Genomic DNA, 25000 nt, shown 5'->3' with positions numbered 1-25000 from the left:
TTATACACCATTACTCAAGTTAAATACTTCCAGCATGACCTTCATTTCCCTCGTTTCAATTCACGTCCTAAACTAATTGTTTGCAAAGACGTGGTTCTAATGGAAGTAATCGCAGTTATGCCAAATGGTACATGAAAAAATAAAAGGGCCATTTCCTATACGAACTAATATGTCAATTCGTATGCACGTCGGATAAAATGAAACCCCACTGACGTAAAACTTGGTGAATTTTGCAGCATTTTAATACATTCTTCTTTTTTTTTATTTATATAACATTTTAGTAGAAGGAATAAAAATAACCACTGGTAATTAAAACTTACCCATACATGACAATTATTTGTTAACTATTCACGATTACTCTCAATCAAATTCTTTGACTTCACTGATAGCAGAGTAATGGTCGTCTGATACCAGGAATAGGAAAAAGCATATAGAAATATACAACCAACTGACTGACATTAAAGTATAATGAAACAATCTTCCGACGTCATCCCGAGACATTAAGCAACAGAGCTGAATGCACGCTACAAGATTCAGGATATCAACCTAAAAAGAAAAAAAAAATCTAGCCGGACCAAAAAAATAATAATAATAATTCTGGCCTAAAAGAAAAAGAAAAAAAAAAATCTTGGCTAGACAAATTACATAAATCTCCAGCCATCTGTGGCCGGGTCCCGTGTCGCCTAAACTCGTTTTCATGGCTCGGCTGTACTTGTACGTAACTCACTCAAGTTTTTGTAACCAAGCACTATTATGAGTCCGGTCAGTGCCATTCCTGGGCACCGAGTGTAACCCGCTTCGATATACAATTACCACTGTTGCTTCAGAATTTCATGTAAATAAACATCGCCTGGCCATATTTGTCAGTCGATGCCATATTTGAGTTGCCCTGTTATCCGAATTCGTAAACACGTTACTGAGCTAAATCTGTTTCCCTGCGGTTTCGGTGAATTAATGTGTAGAGCGATAACAAATCTCAATAAACACTCGACTTCCATCTTCTGTCATCGCGTCCTGACTACGTAGTAATCTTAAAATTTGGTAAAAGAGTTTTCAAGGCTCATTTCTCTATCACTTTACATTCTGATACGTTCTTCAGCAATCTATTTCTTTAATTAAAACAAATGTTAAACTACTTAGAATGAGGGTAACCATCAGTTTCTTTTGCTCAGTGTGAGAAATATATATATACCTCTCCCCTGACTTTTTTCCAAACTAGAATGAAAAAATGGGCATGATAAAATTACATCAAAACTTGTAACGATAATTGACATACTGTCACTATATATAAATACTCCATTAACATTGCTTAAAGACAGCTTACATACTCATTACTACTACATCAATCTGCGTTACCTCTACACATGCATTATTCTGCCAAAAACCAAACTTGTCCCCAAGTGAGATAAACTTACTAACATTAAGGAACAAGGAACTAGTACCACAACAGCAAAAAAAAAAAAAAAAAAAGGGTACAGTCACCTGAACAGCATGTTCTACATCAAGGTCATCAGCTGCTGCTTGAATCTTACCTGGAAGGAAAAGAAAAATGGGAAACTTAGTTAGTAAGATTCCTCTGCTTTCAGAAACTCATCTTACACTACATGATTATATGGCGTCACAACCTTAGGATACAACCAAAGTAAAGTCAGGCAAATAAGGGACCCGAATACCTTGAATCATGCTATTTCATTTTCAATGTTTTGGGAATGATATTTGTGTCTCCTCCATGTGTGTGGAAACAGGAACTGGAATATAAAATTTATGCTAGAGGCCAAGCGCTAGGACCTATGAGGTCATTCAGCGCTGACAGGGAATTTGAGAGAAGAGGATTTAAAGGTGTAACAGGAGAACCTCGCAGTTGCACAATGAGATAATTGTAAGCAGAGGGTGAAAAGTAAGATGGAAGAAAGAGAAATATAAACGGAGGTATAGTAAAATGAATGAAAGGCAAATGAGTGTGTGTGTGTGTGTGTGTGTGTGTGTGTGTGTGTGTGTGTGTGTGTGTGTGTGTGTGTGTGTGTGTGAGAGAGAAGAGAATGAATGAATGAATCTGCATAAAAGTGGGATGACCTGCAATACCTTAATGTATACAGTTCTGTTCATAGTTGAAACGGCGTCTCCCACTACATACATAAAAGCCTTCTTAAATTATGCGAAGATTCGCCTGTATAGAATAACAATCGCGCTGGAAAGAGAAAGTGAAATCTTATGATATAAGAGGTTTTCCAAATCTTGAACCTTGGAGTGATTAAAACAAAACTATTTTGATATACAAGAAGTACAACTATGCCTGAATTGGAATTGGAAAATAAAATTTAGGCCCAATGCCAAGCGCTGGGACTTATGAAGTCATTCAGCGCTGAAAATAATGTTGGAACAATTGTTAAGAGGGGGTGGAAAGTAAGACGGAAGCAAGAGAATATGAACGGAGGTATAGTAAAAGGAATGAAAGTGGTTGCAGCAAGGGCCCAAGGACCGCTGCAAAGAACATTAATTAATGCCTACAGTACACCGTGTGACGTGCTTTAACGGCACTATCCCCCTACGGGAACCATGCCCCAAGATCAGGGTATTAAAATGGCAGAGTAATGATCTGGGAAGCGAAACGATATGAAATACCAAATACTCATCACAACCATTACTGGAAAATTACAGAGTCCGTTTTTACGATTTCACCGTTACTGCTGTTATTACTATCCCGTTACCATCTCCAGCCTCTCAATAATCATAGTCATTAAGTTTACAACTATTATAACCTTGATAATAGTGTGTGTGTGTGTGTGTGTGCGCGCGCGCGCGTGTGTGAGTGTTACAACGACAAAAAAAATAAAAATATATATATATATATATATATATATATATATATATATATATATATATATATATATATATATATATATATATATTTCCCTCAAGCACTCTGCTACATCCCGGAAAAAAACAGCCGGCGGTAGAAAAAAAAATAAAAGGCGGAAACATCAATAAGTCTACTTAGCTTGACTGGAAGGTCAAGGGTTAACAAATGAGGTCATGGAACTTGAACCCATCGCCACAGAGCATCGAGAGAGTGGGCGAGGGAGCAGAGGCTGATGCCCCTGTGAACCGTAACACACCCTAAACTTGGAAGATTGCGCGAAGACGTTCTAATGCCTTGGAAAATGCAGAGATTAAAATGTTTAGGAAATAAAAGCGAAAACTATCCAACTTGTGATTTAGTTTAGTGAGGCTGTTTATGGATATTAAGAGGCAGGCGCTCTTGCTTATATTTTGGTTAAAAGCTTCCCTGGAAGTGACCATGGGTCTATAGAAACAGAGCGCTACCTATTCATTTCCTAATTTTACATTGCGTAAAAGGAACTGTTCTGACTCTGCGTCTCCACCCTTCCACACAACACACACACACACTATATATATATATATATATATATATATATATATATATATATATATATATATATATATATGTATATATAGAGAGAGAGAGAGAGAAGAGAGAGAGAGAGAGAGAGAGAGAGATGAAAGGCGTACTCTCTGTTGTGGGGTTAAACAAATTGCTAACGAACCTTAAGTGTAGGCGTATGAAGGTCTAACATTGTGGAAGTTTTCTTCACAAGGGATTCATCCAAAATTCAGTATTTTAAATGTGAATGTCCCAAGGATCGTTGTCTTTTACCAAGAGTCACCCCCTTCAGGAGAAACGGCTTAACGTTGGAAAAATAAAGATCGACAGTTAGATATGTAGTTCGAGAAACGAATTATATTCGTCCTCGCTTTCTGCAAAGCAAAAATTCCTACGAGACGGTTGATAGGCACAGTATGAGAAACTGCAATACAACAAAAAAGCCCTGAAGTCAATGATTATGGGTAATGATTCCCAGTCGCATCATAATAGTGCCCGGGAGGGTAGAAATCTTTGGCACTATGCCACAGGTAAGAGTAAAATTTTGTGGGCGTAGCATATCATTAAAGAAATGAGTCGGCAGGCCTGTCGCTAAACATTACTTTTTTTATTCTGTAAAATCATACTTTGTAGCATTCTTGCCTTGATAAACAGCTTGCTCAGAGAGAGAGAGAGAGAGAGAGAGAGAGAGAGAGAGAGAGAGAGAGAGAGAGAGAGAGAGAGAGAGAGAGAGACTTTGTTTTATCTGTCAATAAGGGGAGTAAAAAAATCAGAACACATAGCCACTGAAAATTTGTGCGCGTGAGAGAGAGAGAGAGAGAGAGAGAGAGAGAGAGACTTTTGACCATCAACATGTGGCTACGCAAAATCAAAACACACAGACGCTAGAGAGAGAGAGATGAGAGAGAGAGAGAGAGAGAGAGAGAGAGAGAGAGAGAGAGAGAGCCCATACAATAGACCTTGGCTCCCAATAGGAGTTGGACAGTGTAGAATAGAATAGATGTCGTATCCGGGAGCTGGTTGGGTCAAAACGCCCAGGTGACAATCAAATTAACCTGGCCTACCTATAGCTCGCATTTTCATTTAGGTGTTGACTGGAAACTGTATCTGATTATAATAGTAATGTGGAAGAGCATCACTGAAGGCGATGGTAACAGCAAACAGCATTACTTTTCATGATTATTTTAGAATCCTATTTGCCCATTCGTTTATACCATTTACAAATACAAAAACGAATATATATATATATATATATATATATATATATATATATATATATATATATATATATATATATATATATAATATACAAGGAAAATGAAATACTGGGTATAAATCCTGACCAGTTTCGCCTTTTAGTTTTCTAGGACATCTTCAAGAGGTCTGGTGTGTAGTACAAGAAACTTCCAATATTTTTGCTAAGAGTGCCAATACAAATGAACTTGCGGACGGATGGAAAAAATATTCACAAACAATATTCACACCTACATCCATATAAAAAATAAAGCTTAATCTCGAATAACTCCAATAACAAACTTAAGCTACTAGACAAACAAAAACAAAAAACGGAATAACCGCGACGATAATAGAGCCATTATCACTTTCATAATTGATACCACCATCATTTAACGCATTTACGAAGGCCCACATTACCCTCTCTATGACATTCCAGAGGACCAGACCATTCTCTCAGCAACAGCCTCTTCTCCAGTTGATGGTAAAGGACACTTGCAGGATGAAAGGTCAGCCAGTTAGGCGATGCAAATTAGGATTCCATTACCTAAAAGGAATGCATTTGTACCCCTAACTCATACCTGTCCTTTCTTGAAGTTTAAATAAACCCTCGAGAGGGATTCGATTTTATTCACTGTGACACAAAGTATCTGAGGTATGAAGGTTAACTGAGAGAGAGAGAGAGAGAGAGAGAGAGAGAGAGAGAGAGAGAGAGAGAGAGAGAGAGAGAGATACTTTGTTTAAACCTGTCAACAATGGTCTCAAAAAGTCAATTCACAAAGCTGAAAATTTGTGTGTGTGTGTGTCTGTGTATGTAAGAGAGAGAGAGAGAGAGAGAGAGAGAGAGAGAGAGAGAGAGAGAGAGAGCTTTTGACTATCAACAAAGAGGCTACACAAAATCAAAACACACACACGCCGAAGAAATGTTTGAGCGTGTACCAGAGAGAGAGAGAGAGAGAGAGAGATAGAGAGAGAGAGCAAAGCATTTCCTCACTGAACCGACCCCCAGGTGTATTTACAACCAGCCATTCCGCCCGTCCTGTTCCTTCTCATCCCCGAGACCTTTTTCCATACCACTAAGCCGTACCAATCATTAACTTTAGTACCACTCTTAACTAACCCCCCCACCACCACCCTCACCCCGACACTTCCCTTCCCTTCCCTTCACTCTACAAAGGCTCTCGGGGTGAAGGGAAAGTCCTCTCAGGAAAATTAATGGCTGCTCAGGATCCTGTGAGGGATGGTGTACGGATTTTATACTTTTATGATATAGTTGTAGGGTGTAGGTACCGCTGAAGAAATATGGGGTATGAGGGTGTAAAAGCGTGTATGTATATCAAAGTCAACTAAATATTATATAAAATGGATCACTGCCTTTCATTTTTTCTTTTTTTCTTCCCTCTTTCTTTCCAATGTACACCATATTCTTTGGAAGGTTGAATTTCATGTCAATGGCCCCTATGGGCTTGTTCCACATGAATAAGGTTCCTCTTCTGCATAATAATAATAATAATAATAATAATAATAATAATAATAATAATAATAATAATAATAATAATAATAATAATAATATATAAGCGAAACGATATCATTCACTTCCCTTGTTTAGTAAACGTGATTAGCCTTAACTGAAAGGAAAAATACCCATAGTGTCACGAGTCTTAAAATGAAGAGACAAATCCACACTGTGTAACTGTAAAAAGTATATTTTTATCTTTCAATATATTTATACACTTAGCCTACAAAACTATGGATTTGTTTCCCCGTGACTGGTCTCGAATAATTTTAGAAACAGAAATACAAAAAACTTTTTTTTTATGTTCCAGCCGCCACTCTTGTTTCCTACGAATTAATTATACAACACGGCCCTAAACGCCCAGTCAAGAAAGCGCAGTAATAATCCAGTCGATATTAATCAAATAACTCGAAAACTAACAAACAAACAAACAGAACGTGGCGTTGGTTGGTGCGGTCACCTAACCTAACACGAACAAAAATATCAAAAATACAAAAAACTAGGAAAGTAAAAGCATCGAGTAATGCATTTTCACACTGCTTCGCCGAGCCCTCTGTGTCTCTTCGTATAAAGGAAATCGTCGAGCATCTCGTGATTAAAACCATGTGAGCGAATTTGAGCGAATTTCTCACTTTTCGCAGAACCGTTTGGACGTCAACAAAAAAGTGACGCAATTTTCACAGAACAAAATTCATGACACCACATAACGACTTCTTTCCGCCAAGCTTGGCTTTACTGTCTGTTTGAATCTTTCGGCTTCTCTTTCACTCACGACTCTCGCTCACTGGTGAATCTGGCACTATAATATAACAAGAGATATTATTATTATGCCTTTAGACTACATAGACGTGTTATATAAGAACTAATCTGGGAGAACAAGAGATGTGTGTCGATATAATTATTTAATGAATATAGTTGTTCAATTTAGTATTTGGGCCAAAGGCCAAGCACTGGAACCAATGAGGTCATTCAGCGCTGAAAGGGAAACTGACAGTAAAAGGTTTGAAAGGCGTAACCGGAGGAAAACCGCGAAGTTGCACTAAGAAACAACTGATAGGAGAAGATGGAAAGTAATATGGAAGAAAGAGAATATGAAAGGAGGTACAGTAAAAGGAAATAGAGTTGCAGCTAGGGGCCGAAGGCACGCTGCAAAGAACCTTAAGTAATGCCTACAGTGCACCGTAAGAGGTGCACTGACAGCGCTACCCCCCTACGAGGATTTAATCATGTAATGAACAGTTACCGGCGACGACTGACAATCTTGCATGTAAATATGTCCTTTGCATGACACCATCTCTTTAAACCAGGCACATACTGTACACACCCACAACCACTTCTCTCTCTCTCTCTCTCTCTCTCTCTCTCTCTCTCTCTCTCTCTCTCTCTCCATCGCATGCCTTCTGAATTCCTTAAATACTTAAGATATTAAAAGGATGACTTGAAGCACGCCTTTCATTGTTATTAATTCATACATGGATATATATATACTGTATATATATATATATATTATATCCTGAAGGTATGAGGGTATATATATATATATATATATATATATATATATATATATATATATATATATATATATATATATATATATATATATATATATAACAGAAAGTATGAGGGTATATATATATATATATATATATATATATATATATATATATATATATATATATATATTATATATATATATGTATTTATATACATATATCCTGAAGGTATGAGGGTATATATATATATTATATATATACAGTATATATATATATATATATATATATATATATATATATATATATATATATATATATATATATATTATATCCCGAAGGTATGAGGAGCAGTTTCCTACAAGCTGTTATTTTAAACGTAAAGGAACCTAAATATAATTTTGCTAATCTTAATATGAAACAAGTAACAAAAGCGCCAAAGTTCCTTCGGTGCAATCAAGTTTTCTGTACATCCGTTCCAGCGTATAATCAAGGCCACCGAAAATAGATCTATCTTTCGGTGGTCTTGGTATAATGCTATACGCTCATACAGCATTATACCATGAAACTTTAACCACGGCCCGGTGGTGGCCTATCCTATATCGTTGCCAGAAGTACGATCATGGCTAACTTTAACCTTAAATAAAATAAAAGCTACTAAGGCCAGAGGGCTGCAATTTGGTATGTTTGATGACTGGAGGGTGGGTGATTAACATAAAAATTTGCAGCCCTCTAGCCTCAGTAGTTTTTAAGGTCTGAGGGCGGAGAGAAAAAGTTCGGACAAGCAGACAAAGCCTGCACAAGTTTTCTTTTACAGAAAACTAAAAAAGTCACTAGTGACATTAGTCGCTTTAAACAAGATACTGCATTAAAGTAACATTATTTTCATCAGATATTCAGAAACACAAGTGACAATATCAGCATCCGTCTCAAAGCTTTAATTAGGCTAAGCTCTGGGGCACTCGAGAAATTTCCCACACTTTGGAATGTTTCTGCCTCCTGATTCTTTCCCCAGCTGAAGATAAAGCAGCCTCCCTCCATCCCCGCCCCCCCCGGGGTCATGGGTTAAACCTCCAAACATTTTCAGTGAAGGCAACCCCTACATCCATGCCCTACCCGAGGTCCATACCCAACAAGCATCCGGACACGATCCTCCCGGGACCAACACCAACACCGACGATATCAGCGACAAGCGTTACTGAAGATGAGGTAGTTTTTTTTTTTTTTTTTATACAATATCTTCTTCATCAGACACGGAAAGATCCCGTAAGTCGCGAAGAAGAAAGCCCGTGATTAGCTAAGATATTCTGGTTTCAAAATTTTACGGATCTTGATTATAGAATAGAGTATACAATTGGGGCCGAAGGTCAAGCTCTGGGACCTATGAGGTCATTCAGCGCTGAAAGGATAACAGGGGAGTAAAAGGTTACAAAGGTGTAACAGGTGGAAAACCTCGCAGTCACACTATGAAACAATTATAAGAAGGTGGAAAGTAAGATGGAAGAAAGAATATGAATGGAGGTACAGTAAAAAAAGGAATGGAAGGGGTTGCAGCTAGAGGGCGAAGGGACGCTGCAAAGAACCTTAAGTAATGCCAACAGTGGACCGCGCGTGAGGGCTCTTGACTATTTCTTGCATTGTATAGTATTTTACAACATCCAACTTCCCTTTCTTTTGTAATACGCACAAACACGCGCACGCACATACAATATATATGCGCGTGTGTATGTATGTATGTATGTATGTATATATATGTGTGTGTGTGTTTAAGCATCCATCTTCTCTCTTTTATAATACACACGTACATATATATAATGTGTGTGTGTGTGTGTGTGTGTAAGCGAGCAGCATCAGGGACAAGCGAAAACTTCAGAACCTCGAGTTATTGCTTCGCCGTTGGTTCTTTTTCTTCTTATAACTGTGTTCTTTAAACATATGGCTGAATAGTTCTAAAATTTCTTAGTGACATTTAAAATTTCACTCTCCCATATCCTATAAAAAAAATTCCAAATAAGACTCATTGCCAGCACATTCTCTCCTATTTCCTATATATGACCAAACCACCTCAAACTCATCTAATCTGGTCCATTTGACCAATAGTGTTTCTTCTCTTTCAGTCCGTCTTGAAACCTTTTTGATTACAATTCATGGCAACGAATTTTACTTTTTGATTCACATTCCAGTGACATAAAACCAAGTTGGCTTAATGTGAGTAACTTGTATATATTAAAAATGTATGAATGATAGAGGATGTACAAAATGCACATACTGTGCATATCATTAAAATAGTTTTCACACAGATCATTCATTTTAAATGACGTTATATAGATATTTATTATAAGTAATCCATCAATTCTTTCCCCTGTTTCTTATTTCAAAACATGTAACCTCTTCATTAGCAATGAATGTAATATTGCAAACTTAGTTAAGATGCTTTGATCGCTAAGATTTTAGACACTCCATCTATCTCAATAAAAATAAATCATACGAAACTACAGTAAATTTGCAACACACAATAAAGTCGATCGGTCGACCGAGAGAGAGAGAGAGAGAGATGCATATTTCCATTACTTATTCCATCCATTTAATGAAGACCGGCAAACTACATTTCAACTCGAGAGAGAGAGAGAGAGAGAGAGAGAGAGAGAGAGAGAGAGAGAGAGAGAGAGAGAGAGAATCCTTTTGATATGAAGAGCCCCTACTCCATATCAGTTACGGGAAGACGTCTCAAATATATCATAATGCCTCCCCTTCCCCAAACCCTTACATCTCACACACACACACACACACGTTCCTCCTATTACCATCCTCTCTCTTTTTCTCTCTCTCTCTCTCCTCTCTCTCTCTCTCTCTCTCTCTCTCTCATTCTTCCTACCAGCAGCACCTTCCCCAACCTGACTGACTCCACTGCATGCCATTCTCCTTGCTCCACCCACAGCGCTGAGCGTCTGGTTGGCTGGCTGGCCTCAGATCACCGGCTTCAGACATCTGCCTCCTGCATGATCGGTGTAAGGGCTTAAATTGGCCCGGCTTCCGCTAATGGATTCAGTTAGCCTATGTGTGTAATAATACCTAGTCTCTAGACCTTGTGTAATACTGTTTCAGTGTTACGAGGATGATTATGGATTTTTTTTTATTCATTTGTATTTTTTTACATGAAGGGAAAGATCGACCTGTCTAAACACTGAACTGTGGCTTATCAAAGGCTTTTCATTTAACAGCTTCACAAAAATGTGAGTTATTATTATGGATATATAGCTTAGTAAATTAATGTACGGTAGAATATACATAACTAACAAAGAAATACATTTATTAAGTAGCAAATTTTGTAGTGTGAGTTTCCCTGACCTGACAACGTAAACAGATAAGTCTTTTCCTTGCGCCAACAAAAATGCTCCAAAATAAGAAATATTGAAAGCAAAAATCTCTCTATATTATCATTATGGTTACGTTCTTAACCGTTCTTTGCTAATAACATATTCACTTCCATTAGCCATCTTTCATTCCAGTTGTCAAATGTTGTACATAGGGGACAATATATAATCATCATCATCATCATAAGCATTTACAGGTGAACGTTGCGAAACCCATCAATGAAATGCCATCAGAAGGTTTCATACACTTAATTGACGCCTTTTCAAGCACGCAAAATTAATATCCTGTTCAATTACAGTGTTCAACCCTCTCCAGCTGAAAAATGCAAAACCACAAGCAATTAAAAATAAACAAGTTAACGTACAAAAAAATACTTTTGATGAAAATACTTGTTCTAATATCAAGCAGTAAAACATCAAATGCCATTTATACTAATTACTGGATATGTATGAAAATGAGATGTGTATGATACTGAATATCCAATTTATATATAGAGAAATGTATCCTAAATGATTACAAGAAGCTATAATATCGATAATAGTATTTCATATGGTTTCATCCCAGAGGGGCGAAGTTACCCTATCAATACCCTCTCGTACTGTAAACATTTCGGCCTACTGATCACTCCTGTCTCCCCCTCCACCCACCCAACCTCTCACAACTGCAACCCACAACAATCGGCTAAAAACCAAGCCAATATCTCGGCGAAGATCCGTACATACTGGGACAATGATTACCAGATGACCGGTTACACCCCACAAGGGGAGGGGGCCGGGGAGACTTACTTCAGTGACAGGGTCGCTAAAAATGACCGACAGCATTGCATTGCATCTTGGCTCACCCGGTATAAATTCCTGAGATGTATGCTAGTATTGCACCAGCCCCGGTTTTTTTGCCATGCCCCTCGGTTAGGTTAGGTTAGGTAAAGTTCGATTAAATCTCAATCCAATATTTGATGTGGGAAACATGATGAGACCATTTTCAAGAAAATTCTATGGTTAGTTTTTAAGATATGGCGTCCCGCTTTTTCGGAGAAAGGTCCCGGTACTCGGTTACATCTCTGGAAAATGCCACCCGGTAGGAAATCCTAGAACTCTTCCAGCTGAAGCTTACACATAGGTACTGGTTCGTAATAATTAAGATAACGTGAAAGAGATAATTGGAGATAATTCTATAGGTTAGAGGCCGTGAGTGCAAATGATGATGTATGAGTAGCCTCGGTTGGGTTACGATGCAGGGTGGGTTGAGATAGACAGCAGCTGACGCCAATTCTAGGATTGTGGTGGAATTGAAGGGCAAAGGTTTCATCGGTTTTAATTGGTGTGTGGGCAGATTGGAGCAAAGTATACCAAAGGACAGAGAGAGAGAGAGAGAGAGAGAGAGAGAGAGAGAGAGAGAGAGAGAGAGAGAGAGTCAACGATTGGCTAAATTCAGTTACAATACTGATTTTTATGGAGTAATAACCAATCCCATGTGTTAGTACCTAGAATTAAGTATATATCAAAGAAAAGGAGAGAGAGAGAGAGAGAGAGTCAACAATTGGCTAAATTCAGTTACAATACTGATTTTTATGGAGTAACAACCAATCCCATGTGTTGGTACCTAGAAATAAGTATATATCAAAGGAAAGGAGAGAGAGAGAGTCAACGATTGGCTAAATTCAGTTACAATATTGATTTCTATGGAGTAATAATCCATCCCATGTGTTGCTATCTAGAAATAAGTACATCAAAGGGAGAGAGAGAGAGAGAGAGAGAGAGAGAGAGAGAGAGAGAGAGAGAGAGAGAGAGAATCATCAATTGGCTTAATTTAGTTATAATATTGATTTATGTGGAGCAATAATCACTCACATAATCACGTGTTGGTATCTAAAAATAAATATAATCAAACGGAGAGAGAGAGAGAGAGAGACAGAGAGAGAGTCACCAACTGGCTTAATTCGTTATAATATTGATTTATGTGGAGCAATAATCAATCACATTATCACGTGTTGGTATCTAAAAATAGGTATATCCAAGGAGAGAGAGAGAGAGAGAGAGAGAGAGAGAGAGAGAGAGAGAGAGAGAGATTCATCAATTGGCTTAATTCAGTTATAATATTGATTTATGTGGAGTAATAATCAATCCAATGTGCTGGTATCTAAAAATATACGTTGTCAGAAAAACAATACGAAAAAGAACAATCGAAGATAATCAGAATCCATTATTAGCTACGCTGAGGGAATTAGGTGAAGCCAAGGTTAGATTAACCACTTCGACGAAAAGAATAATATAGCTCGCCCATAGGCGATACCCACCAACCTGAGGTAACACAGCACGATAAATAATGGAAAAACGTACAAAAATTTCACTAAGTAAAGAGGACATCACTAAAATTCTCTCTCTAGACAATTTTCTGCACGAGAAAATATAACCAAATGGAATTTCATAAATCTAATTATATTCTATATTTTCAAACAGCATAAAAAGCGGATATTGACCTTTATAGAAATACATAAGACACAGTATAGAATTCCGGCCACAGGCCAAGCGCTATGACCTATGAGGTCATTCAGAGCTGAAAGGGAAACTGACAATAAAAAGTTTTGAAAGGTGTAACATGAGAAAAACATCGCAGTTGCATTATAAAACAATTGTCAGGAGAGGGTGGAAATTGAGATGCAGAAAAAGGATATAAACGGAGGTGCAATAAAAGGAATGAAAGGGGCTGCAGCTAGGGGCTAAAGGGACGCGGCAACTAATCTTAAGTATTGCTTACAGTGCGCCGCATGAGGTGCACTGACGGCACTTCCCACCTACGAGATATAGCAACAAACAACGGACAATTAATACCATGTTGCATCACAATACTTAGCTAACAACAAATCTAATGATCAAAGGACATGCACGCGCACGCGCTCGCGACAAAGAATGCGCGCATCAGGAGACAGGAACTCGACTGTGCAGTCACTAGCGATGAATCAATTAAGCTAAACGGCTTTGATATGAGGAGCCGGGTAAACGACCATCTGGAGAGAGAGAGAGAGAGAGAGAGAGAGAGAGAGAGAGAGAGAGAGAGAGAGAGAGAGAGAGTGTGTGTGTGTGTGTGTGTGTCCCGTGCTGCTGCAGCTGGCTGACTGTAAACAACAAAACATGTTTGATGCGCAAAGATTTGCATCGTCTTGTTCATTAGCGGTGTAAAAAGATTCTTGACCAAATTCGGCTCTTGACGTGAGCACAAGTAACATGGATAACTAAAGAGAGAGAGAGAGAGAGAGAGAGAGAGACTATACATCTAAAATCGCGAATTCAAGTTCCACTGAAAACGCCTGATCACCAGTTATTTTCTGCAATATCTAAACATATCACAGATTACCAACCCTATCGCCCCTTGATAATCCTTGCAAGCAAGAATAACCCCACAAAACTACGAAGGAAAACCCACAAATAAAAAGGCCATTACACTCACTCGATTCTTTGCAACATCTCATTAAAAGAGAATAAAAAATAATTGGGCTACAAACGCGACAACGCAGTGGGATAATGCAAGTCGCCTGCGATTTCCTTTCCCATCGGCGTTTCCGACAGGATTGGCCTCAGGACACGCCGAAGGATAAACAAAGGAAGGCACTCGAGTCCCCAAAAGCAATCCAAAACGTTACCGCCCGTGACGCTGGCAGAACAAAGGGGGACAAATGATTACATTATACCTACGGCGGCGCAGAAGTTGATGACCGCGCGACACAATGCTGTCAAAAACGGATATTACTCAACGCGGCCCTCTGCCCTGCGGCCAGCATAAGCAATTAGATGGGATGATCAGACCAGTTAAGAAGCGGAAAACGCACTCATTAAAATTTACTTAAAAATGAAGAAGAGGCACTTTAAATTAGCGTGTAATTACGAGGTGCGCTTTTTGACTGCAGCTGTCAAGGTTACGCATATGGAATCTGGAGTCACATAAATAAAAGTAATAGATATACTGAAAAAAATATTATATATATATATATATATATATATGTGTGTGTGTGTGTGTGTGTGTGTGTGTGTGTGTGTGTGTGTATTACATTATTTCCAATGAAATCACCGAAATACGAGGAATTAAAGAAGGACTTCTCTATCACGTACGGGATTCGAACCTATTTTAGCTTGCTAAAAGTATAAAGTAAAACACTGTTATCAAATGTTTTTAGAGACGCCTTCCAATAAAATATCAACCTTTACTTTTATACTGATGGATGAACTAAACGCACATCCATGAAATTAAAGACATGTAAAGATTCTAGGTCCTTTCTTGAGCTATTAAATGGGACAATAACAGAATCACAGGAAGTCTGGAGCTTCAGCGATTTCGAAACAAAAGGAAAAAGAAGAGGGGGCATTTGAAATCACTAACTAAAAATAAACTGGAATGCGATGATGGAAATAAAAAAAAAATTACTGATAATCCAGATGATGAAAGTTAGCATGAATAAAATCTCGGTAAACGCACCTTACGGGACTCCATCTCTGCACTCTACATAAAATGTGAACTTTGTTGCTTTTCCTTACATTTTGCTAATTGTTATTTGGTCATCTGAGTTTTTTAACCTCTTATATAGGCCTACATGATCAAATACAGTGCTTTTAATAGCTCGGAAATTTCGACCTCCCCACTAAGAGAGAACGAACCCACCCCCCCACGAAAAACAAAAAAAAAAAAAAACGAGAGCATCACGTGAAGGAAACCATTAAACCCAAGGTCGTCATCACAAGTCGTTTGCGAAGGATCTAATAAGTCCTTCTCTCTCTCTGGCGGTGGTAGACTAAGCGTTCGTGTGCACAAGGAGTGACTCACGCCACAGACGAGAGTGACTGACGCCCCGCGGAGATTATTTGCAGAGTAAGCAAAGGCTTCATCAAAGCACACACACACTCGGCGACTCAAGAACCGTAGTACAAAAAGCCAGAGAGAGAGAGAGAGAGAGAGAGAGAGAGAGAGAGAGAAAGAGAGAGAGAGAAAGAGAGAGTGAGTTTCATCCTAGAGGGCTTAAAAATTACCTCGTCGAGGCTCTCGCGCTTTTTTTTAAAGCTATAATACGGAATGGAATGGAATATACAATTTAGGCCAAAGACCAAGCACTGGGACCTATGAGGTCATTCAGCGCTGGAAAGGAAACTGAGAGCAGGTAGGTTCGAAAGGTGTAGCAAGGAAAACCTCGCTAGCAGCTGCACTATGAAATAATTGTCAGGAGAGGGTGGATAGCAAGATGGAAGAAAGATAATATAAATGGAAGTACAGTTATGGCATCCATTTTGACGTAGCTATGATGACTTTCGTTAACACTTTTTCCTAAGTTCTCGCTCTTTTTCCAGAGAGAGAGAGAGAGAGAGAGAGAGAGAGAGAGAGAGAGAGAGAGAGAGAGAGAGGAGGCCACCGTAGCCGTTCTAATGGATAACTGATAACGCCTTTAATCTCCCAAGTGCATTGATGTTCGGCGGGGTTAAGTCAACACGAAATGACGATCTTCGTGTTTACACTGCCAGCAGAACTCGATCTTCGGTAAATAGAGTGTACATGAAAAATTGGTTTCGGCATCTCGCTCGCCAAAGCAGGAGAAAACGGCATAAGGAATGGGGGCCATAAATAGACAATAATCTGTTTTCGTTCGTCTCATATCCTTAGACCCAAAGTTTATATCTTCCGGCTTCGTCGTCTTCTGCTGCTTGGGTTTGGGTCCAGGGAGAAAGGTCTTCATTTCTTTAGGACAGCGTTGTGTCCTGTGAATATTTACGCCCCATCCAGTTCTGTATGCGCACGTTCAATTTCACCGCGTAAAAAGCGTAATGCGTAACATTGGTTTTGCTTATGCATATAGATGACACAGGGGTAATATATATATATAATATATATATTATATATATATATATATATATATATATATATATATATATATATATATATATATATATTTTACGGAGAGGAGAGAGAGAGGGAGAGAAATGAATCTGGTGAACAGTTTCACACTAGAGCTTAAAAATTACCTCGTCGAGGCTCCCCAGTTCCCCCCCTTTTTTTCTAACTATAATATAGCATTCGTTTTGACGCAGCAAGATGACTTACGTCAACAGGTTTTCCTAAGCTTTCGCTCTTGAGAGAGAGAGAGAGAGAGAGAGAGAGAGAGAGAGAGAGAGAGAGAGAGAGAGAGAGAGAGATCGTCCCTTGAATACGAGTAAAACACATTTCAATCTCTTTAAACCCACTCATAGACTGGGTGGGGTTGTTAGTTTACACAAGCTAACTAAACTCGCGCTACATACAACACGGCGTACTGTGCAGCTGTCTCTGGGAGGTCGAACTTGACCACTCACACGTCCCTGGGGAGACTGCTAAGGGCACCGAGGCAGGAAAAGATTCGAGATAAGTGCGTCGTAACATGTTTTATTTCGCACATCCATCACAATTACATAAAATGTTGGGGGGGGGGTGCATAAAGCAGAAATGTAATTCTGTCAGCATAATAAGGTTCACTATTACATAAAAGGTGGAGTGGTGCATTGAGCAGAAATATAATTCTGTCAGCATAATAAGATTCACTATTACAGAAAAGATGGGGTTTTGAATTAACAGAAATATAATTCTGTCAGCCTAAGAGCCACAGTTACATAAGAGGTGGGCTGGTGCACTGAGCAGAAATATAATTGTCAGCATAAGGAGATTCACTATTACAGAAAAGGTGGGGTTTTTAATTAACAGAATTATAATTCTGTCTGCATAATAAAATTCACAATTACATAAAAGGTGGGGTGGTGCGCTAAAATATAATTTTGTTAGTACAATAATATTCAGGTTGCATGAGTCCCATTGCAATGCACGTGGAAAATATCGATAATAACAAGGTAGACAAGAATATATCTCCCTGCCTGAAGCTGATAAGCAAAGAAGTACTTTTACCGACGTACATAAAAATATAGATAATATAGCTCAAATTACATTTTACCTACGTTTGAAGAGTGGCAAGGAATTTGAACTGATAACGAGAAGAGATTACTTTCGAGAGTTCCCTAACTAGAAATGATTATTGAATTTCATGGCTACTCAGGGTTGTTGAGACGAATTTTTCATTAGGGGAAGTTTCAAGTGGCAAGTAACTCCATCCACCAAACTCCTTACAAACTTGTATGCACTACAGGGGATAGCAGTATACCTCACTGGTTGTCAGTTTTTAGTTTCTGAAAGCTATTACCGGCACATGCATAAGTCACGCACTTTATTGTCACTTCCCTCATCTTAAAAAACTACAGTAGAGGCTGCCAAATTGGTATGTTGATCGTCCACCCTCCAATCATCAAACATACCAAATTGCAGCCCTATAGCCTCAGTATTTCCTATTTCATTTACGGTTAAATTTAGTCATAATCGTACTTCTGGCAACGGTATAAAATAGGCCACCACCGGGTCGCGGCTCATACAGCATTATACCGAGACCACTTAAAGATAAATCTATTTTCGGTGGCCTTGTTTACACGCCGTAGCGGCTGTACAGAAAACTCGATTGCATAATTTACTTGTTCAATCTGAATTTAAGCAATAAATTACTAAACAAATCACCCTTCCGAGTATAGAACACCTAAGTTATGATCATTATTCAGAGAAGCAATATACCTATAGTAAAATAGAAAAAAAAAAAAACTGTTCTGGCCAAATTTTAACGCTCTAAGGAACCAAAGCCAAGACACAGCAGTTCTGTAAGGTGACACACAGCTGATCATTAAAAAAAATAATAAAACTTGTCGTCATCATTCAAGTTACGTTGGCGACAGATTACTCACATATCCTGGAGAATTTTCTTAACTACCTGCACAAATTTCCGCCGATAAATATGTTTTTAAAAGATGAACAGAACTGAAGAAAACATGATGCATGATCATTAAGGCTGAATGCAACCTGACTGATAATAAAAACATCAATCAACAGGAAACGAATGAGAATTAAGAGCGCTAAATAAACATTAGTAAATACAGCGAATCATGTACGCACTGCAAACCATTTGCCACCTGACCTTGACCGACAAAATTACCTATGAGAGTCTCGAGCGTTTAATGATACGAAGTGAGCGGAAAATTATTAGCAAATATAAACAAGTAAAATATGCGCCGAAGTTTCTTTGGCGCAATCGAGTTTTCTGTACGGCCGCTACAGCGTATAGGCTAATCAAGGCCACCGAAAATAGATCTATCTCTCGGTGGTCTCGGTATAATGCTGTATGAGCCGCGACCCATGAAACTTTAACCACGGCCCAGTGGTGGCCTATCCTATATCGTTGCCAGAAGCATAATTATGGCTTATTTTAACCTTAAATAAAATAAAAATTAACAAGGCTAGAGGGCTGCAATTTGGTATGTTTGATGATTGGAGGGTGGATGATTAACACACCAATTTGCAGCCCTCTAGCCTCGGTAGTTTTTAAGATTTGAGGGCGGACAGAAAAAGTGCGGACGGACAGACAAAACCGGCGCAATAGTTTTCTTTTACAGAAAACTAAAAAAAGGCAGCACACACCCCAGTGGCTCGCAGACAGGAACTCGCACACCACAGAAGCTGATCCCTTGTGCGTGAAGGCGAAAACGGCCGTGACAGAGTGCAAATATGCACTGAATACAATCAAAGTCCCGCTGATGCATGAAGGAGTAAACGCTGTGTAGCTAATTGAATCACTCGGTAAGCATCATCATAGGAAACAAAACAACATTTCTTTTAACAGTTGAGACGATTTGATGCAAGATGCGGTATGGCCGATGTCTATGAAAAAATTAAAAGACAGCTTCCACCACTCGGTAAGCATCTTCATAGGAGATAAAACAACATTTCTTTTAGCAGTTGAGACGACTAGAAGCAAGATGTGATATGGCCGATGTCTATGCAATAATTAAAAGACAGTTTCATATGAATGGAGTAACTTACAAACCGGAATGAGGATTATGAGACTGGCAAATGTTGCTGCTACAAATATACTACTATGTATAATAATAATAATAATAATAATAATAATAATAATAATAATAATAATAATAATAATAATAATAATAATAATAATAATGTGTTGAAGTCACTTATCGAAAATAATAATAATAATAATAATAATAATAACGTGCCGAATTCACCTATCGAACCAAATAACCGGCCGGGACCCTTCACAGGATGTGGGCAAGTATCCTTAAGTTGAACTCAAGCTTTTGTCTCGACTTGAAAGCACGTAGCGTCACGCCTCTGCTTCTCAGAAGCACGCTACAGTCTTTCCTAAACTGCTGCAAGCAATCACAGCACATACAAAAGGCTCACGAGGATGAATAATCAAGCTGGTAAATGGTCTGTTTATTTCCTGACCAGCCATAACTGGCTCAACAGAGTATCCTGGATATCCGTCTCATAAATAAGAGGAAAAGATATTGTGTATCTTTTTAAAGTATCTTAGATACCAGTCTAATAAATTAGACAAAAAGATACTGTGTATCTTCTGAACAAACTTTCCTATATCCGTCTAATAAATAAGATAAAAAGACAGTGGATCTTTGTATCTTATTTGAGTCCAAATGAGCGTTGTTACAATACACTACGGAGCAGATATTATATAGTCATTTCCTGGCTGTGATGACGAATACAAAATACTGACTTTGACGGCGACCCGTTGGAACGTTTCAGTAAAATAATGAGAGAGAGAGAGAGAGAGAGAGAGAGAGAGAGAGAGAGAGAGAGAGAGAGAGAGAGAGAGAGAGAGAGAGACTAATTTACTCATTTATCTGTATATTGTATGATGTATATACTGTATATCTATATCTATCTAGCAATAAATATAAACAGTATATATATACATATATACTGTATATATATATATATATATATATATATATATATATATATATATATATGAGAGAGAGAGAGAGAGAGAAACTCAATGCATTTGAGTAATAGAAAGAGCACAGCTTACTTTTCTGTCATCTGGCGTCTCGCCAGCCATGGTCGACGACGCCGAAAAGAACAAAGAAAAACGCAGGAAGGAAGCCGAATCGAGTCCTAAATAGGCAAAAGCTACTGAATCGCTCCCGTGACCAAAAAACAGAACTCGAGAGCGATAAGTTGATTAAAGCTCTTATCACTATCTTTATCGCACCCTTCAAAAGCAGCCATATCTTGTCGACCTCCTCGACAGTCTTCATTAACTCTGAAGGGTCGAACCACTTGCGCAAACACACACAAAAGGGACCCGGGGGCGGGGAATGAAAACTGAAGAGAGAAGAGACTTTAAAAAGGAGATAATGCAATGATCGGGTCAGTAAATTATCTAACAGGCAACTCCAGATCTACGGTTACCGACATGGCAACTGAAATCAACGACATTACAAAGTACGGTACACGTAATGGATACAAATGACATAAAGACGTAATCGTCAAATCTTTCACAAACAAAATGGTTAAGCGTAGTGTTAAAGGGCCTGCCTTAAGGGAAAGAAATTTTTCAAAATCTTGCAACAGACCGTGGGTGCTTGATTCCAACAGCAATGAATAACCACCGACATCTGAGAGGGAAGAAAGAGTTTTTCAAGAATGTGTTGTTGATATTTACGCTATTTTTAGGCTATAGGCTAAGCGAGAAAAAATCTACCTCCCTGCTCTATCAGCGGAACTAAGTTCCCTTTATGTTGTACAATTGATGGTAACGTTACGAAAAAGTTAAGTATACTTTAGTTTTACCAGACCACTGAGCTGATTAACAGCTCTCCTAGGGCTGGCCCGAAGGATTAGACTTATTTTACGTGGCTAAGAACCAATTGGTTACTTAGCAACGGGACCTACAGCTTATTGTGGAATCCGAACCACATTATAGTGAGAAACGAATTTCTATCACCAGAAATAAATTCCTCTAACTCTTCATCAGTCGGCCGGAGACTCGAACTCGGGCCTAGCGAGTGCTAGTCCACAGCTCTACCGACTCTCCCAACGAAGAGCTTAGTAACGTTACGAATTTATATCTACAACTATGATATATACATACTGCATTAATTAACTGCTGCATTGCATGGGGCGTTGCAATTCCATACGGACACCATAGACAAGAGTAAACTGACAAAGAGTATAACCGGAAAGGACTGTAACAAACCCTGCCACGACTACTAACATAAACAGAATCCACTTCCTTCCTTTTTTTAACAAACGATGAATAATGGATACCGAATATATATACGTCACCGTGGCATAGCCACAAAAAAGGCGGGTAATTATCTGATACTGAGGTGAAAGATACGAGTCCCTGTTCTGCCATGCACCATGAAGTATCACGTGAATGGAAGTAGACAGCAATTCAAAAAGTCTTAAGTAAAGAATAAGTAAAGCCACTTGTGACGTGAAGACAAACTATGGGATTAAAAGAGATCTCAACAGTCGGTAAAAACCAACCCTGGGTAACAATACCAAATTTTTATTATTAAACCTCGACCTTTTCCCCTCCTTTCTCTCCAGTAAAGAAATTAATATCCAAAACTAAGCAGGTGTCCCCACCCCCGACCCTTGCCTCTCTCGGCTCATCATCATCCACACACACACACACACACACGATGGTGACGCATTGGAAGACCATAATAACAGACCCTTCAATATACAATTCTCCATCTATGCAGAACAAAAGGAAACAAATTTAATACATGAAAGACAATCCACTAGGCTGCGATAGTAATTTCTGATGTACTGCACAGCAGTACTCTTGAAGAATGATAGAAAGAAGCAATACTTCGGTGGAGTATTCACACTATCTTTAGTTGACCTAAATTAAGTATACCTTAGTTTTACCAGGCCACTGAGCTGATTAACAGCTACCTGAAGACAACACAAAACACACTACTGATCGAAGTGTTCCTTTGCAAGCAGATGACAGACAACAATAAACCTTAGCTGCCATACAGATTTGTTATATTGTTTGTAAAATAATTAAATACCACACTCCCAATTATAAATGTTTACTCTGACAGTAACTACATTTAAGTTTTTTTTTTTTTTACTATTACTCATCTCCAATAAACCTTACGTATTAGTTCACCATCAAGTGTTCATTAAGAATGTATTCATTCACGGGCTCCAAATACCGCATACCGTAATTACTGTTCGTTTTCAAGATTTTATCAAGATTTCAACCTGATAACTCACTCCAATTACGACCAATTATGGTAAATCGCATCTGCTGAGTCGCGCTCGAGGGTGTATTCAGTACTCGCTAATACCTTCAATAACAAGAAATAGGGGAATTGTTATTGTTAGTCAGTTTCGTATGTGAAACAAATCAGACATCAGAGAAAATAAAAAAAGGGTAAAAACATTAAACGTCGAATTTGGCGTGCCTTCTATTCTCACCTTAAGCCTTTCACAGCATGCCAAAGCTTAGGGTAGCCCGTGTAGAAATGCGGGAAAGAGAAGGCCACCGCAGCCCCGAAGTAGCAGGGCTTCATGTCCACGAGGCCGTTCAAAGGGCACCCTTCCTTGCCGCAGTAGCACAAATTTTCCGGAGCTTCTGGCCCGTACGAGAATATATCGTCTGGCGGAGTGAAACGGTAGGCCTCCAGTCCCTGTCGATTCACGGTACTGTTATAGACCAAAGACAAGGTTCTACACAACTGGCCGTTGAAGATGAAGAGTTTGTCGTCCTTCGAGAGCCCCGGGGAAAAGCCATTGGCATCGGTGCCCTTGATGGCGTTGCATTCGGTCCCGAACCAAAAATCCAAGAGCTGCTTTCCCTTCCAGGTCACGATCTGGTTCATTCGCGAAGGGTCGTTGAGGCCCGTGTGCATGACGTACGGAGGTTGGAGGCTATTGTTCAGCCCCATCAAGAGACCGAACTCTTTGTGCGGGTAGGGCACGTCTTGGTGCATAGAGCGCGCCCAGTCCAGCACCCGGGACCTGTGACCCCATAAGAGTTCCTTCACAGTCACCGTCCTAATTGTGTCGAAGTCATTGACTTTCTTCAGTACTTTCATGATCGTCTTGACAACCTTAACGTTCTTCACCATTTCGGCCGCGTTCACGAAGGGAATGTTGACGGTGGTGACCACGTCCTCTTCCCTTCCCTCGGAGAGGTGTGGCTGGAATGAATACAGAGGCCGCCCTTGGTATCTAACAGTGCCGTCGGTGTTGTACTGAACTTTTTCTTTGAGTTCCCGGTACTGGTAAACATACGGCCCTGTTTCGACGACTCGAGGGGGGTCCCCCGCCATGAACTGGGACGGATTTGTCAGGTTAAAGATGCGAACGGTGTACAAGGCTGGCACTTTGGCCGTCCTCCACATCTCGTCCTTAGGAGTGCCCTCCTGCATGACAAGGCCATTGATGACGGATTCCTGAATGAAACTGTCCATCCAAGCTAAAACTGCCATCAGAGATAGGAAGCTGACGAGCGCCATCGTCAGCAAACACTGCCAGCGACAGCAACAGCAGCGATTCTTTTTCGTGAGGCAGCACTGTTCCCCTCCTCTTCTGCGACTCTGGTCTTGAGCTGGTTTGCTTTTGGCACGACTGTCGCCTTCGTCGTCGGAACTGCAGACGCAGAACTTCACCGGCTCGGTCTTGACGAGGGCCTCCAGTTCTTCTTCTGTCAAACGCTCCTCTGAGGTCTCCCCTCTCTCGTCGTCACCGTCCTCCGCCATTTCCTCGTCTTTGGTAATTTTGGGTACGGGTTTCTGGTGATCCATCGTCGTCACGTTTGTATATTAAAACCGACGAGAAAAAACAACGAATGGGGAGCTGCATTTACGACATGGTCCAAGTACCAACAATCTATTCAAACTACGGTGCTTGAGTAGCAAATTCGCACTACCACGCACACTTCCCTCGGATTTATATAATAAAATATCTAATTTTATCTAGGATATGTTTCAAATTTCATCAGCACCACTTAACCACCCTTGCAATTCGCATCTCCAACACGAGTGCACCTGAAAATACCTCCGACGATCAAAATCACTGCTAATTCAGTATCCCTGA

The 25000-nt window shown here is 39.3% G+C and overlaps 1 protein-coding gene across 1 annotated transcript in view; it reads right to left on the bottom strand.

Annotated features, from left to right (window-relative positions):
- LOC136846908 (lysosome membrane protein 2-like) overlaps positions 1 to 25000 on the bottom strand; it is a 109536-nt gene that overhangs the window by 84487 nt on the left and 49 nt on the right. Inside the window, exon 1 of the mRNA XM_067118164.1 lies at positions 23378 to 25000. This exon is cut by the window's right edge and continues 49 nt beyond it. Coding sequence (XP_066974265.1) covers positions 23378 to 24708 — 1331 coding nt within the window. The 5' untranslated portion in view covers positions 24709 to 25000. The remainder of the gene's footprint in view (positions 1 to 23377) is intronic.

Source organism: Macrobrachium rosenbergii, chromosome 2 (assembly GCF_040412425.1).
Source record: "Macrobrachium rosenbergii isolate ZJJX-2024 chromosome 2, ASM4041242v1, whole genome shotgun sequence".
In the NCBI taxonomy this organism is placed as follows: domain Eukaryota; kingdom Metazoa; phylum Arthropoda; class Malacostraca; order Decapoda; family Palaemonidae; genus Macrobrachium; species Macrobrachium rosenbergii.
This window is presented reverse-complemented; position numbering and strand designations above follow the sequence as displayed.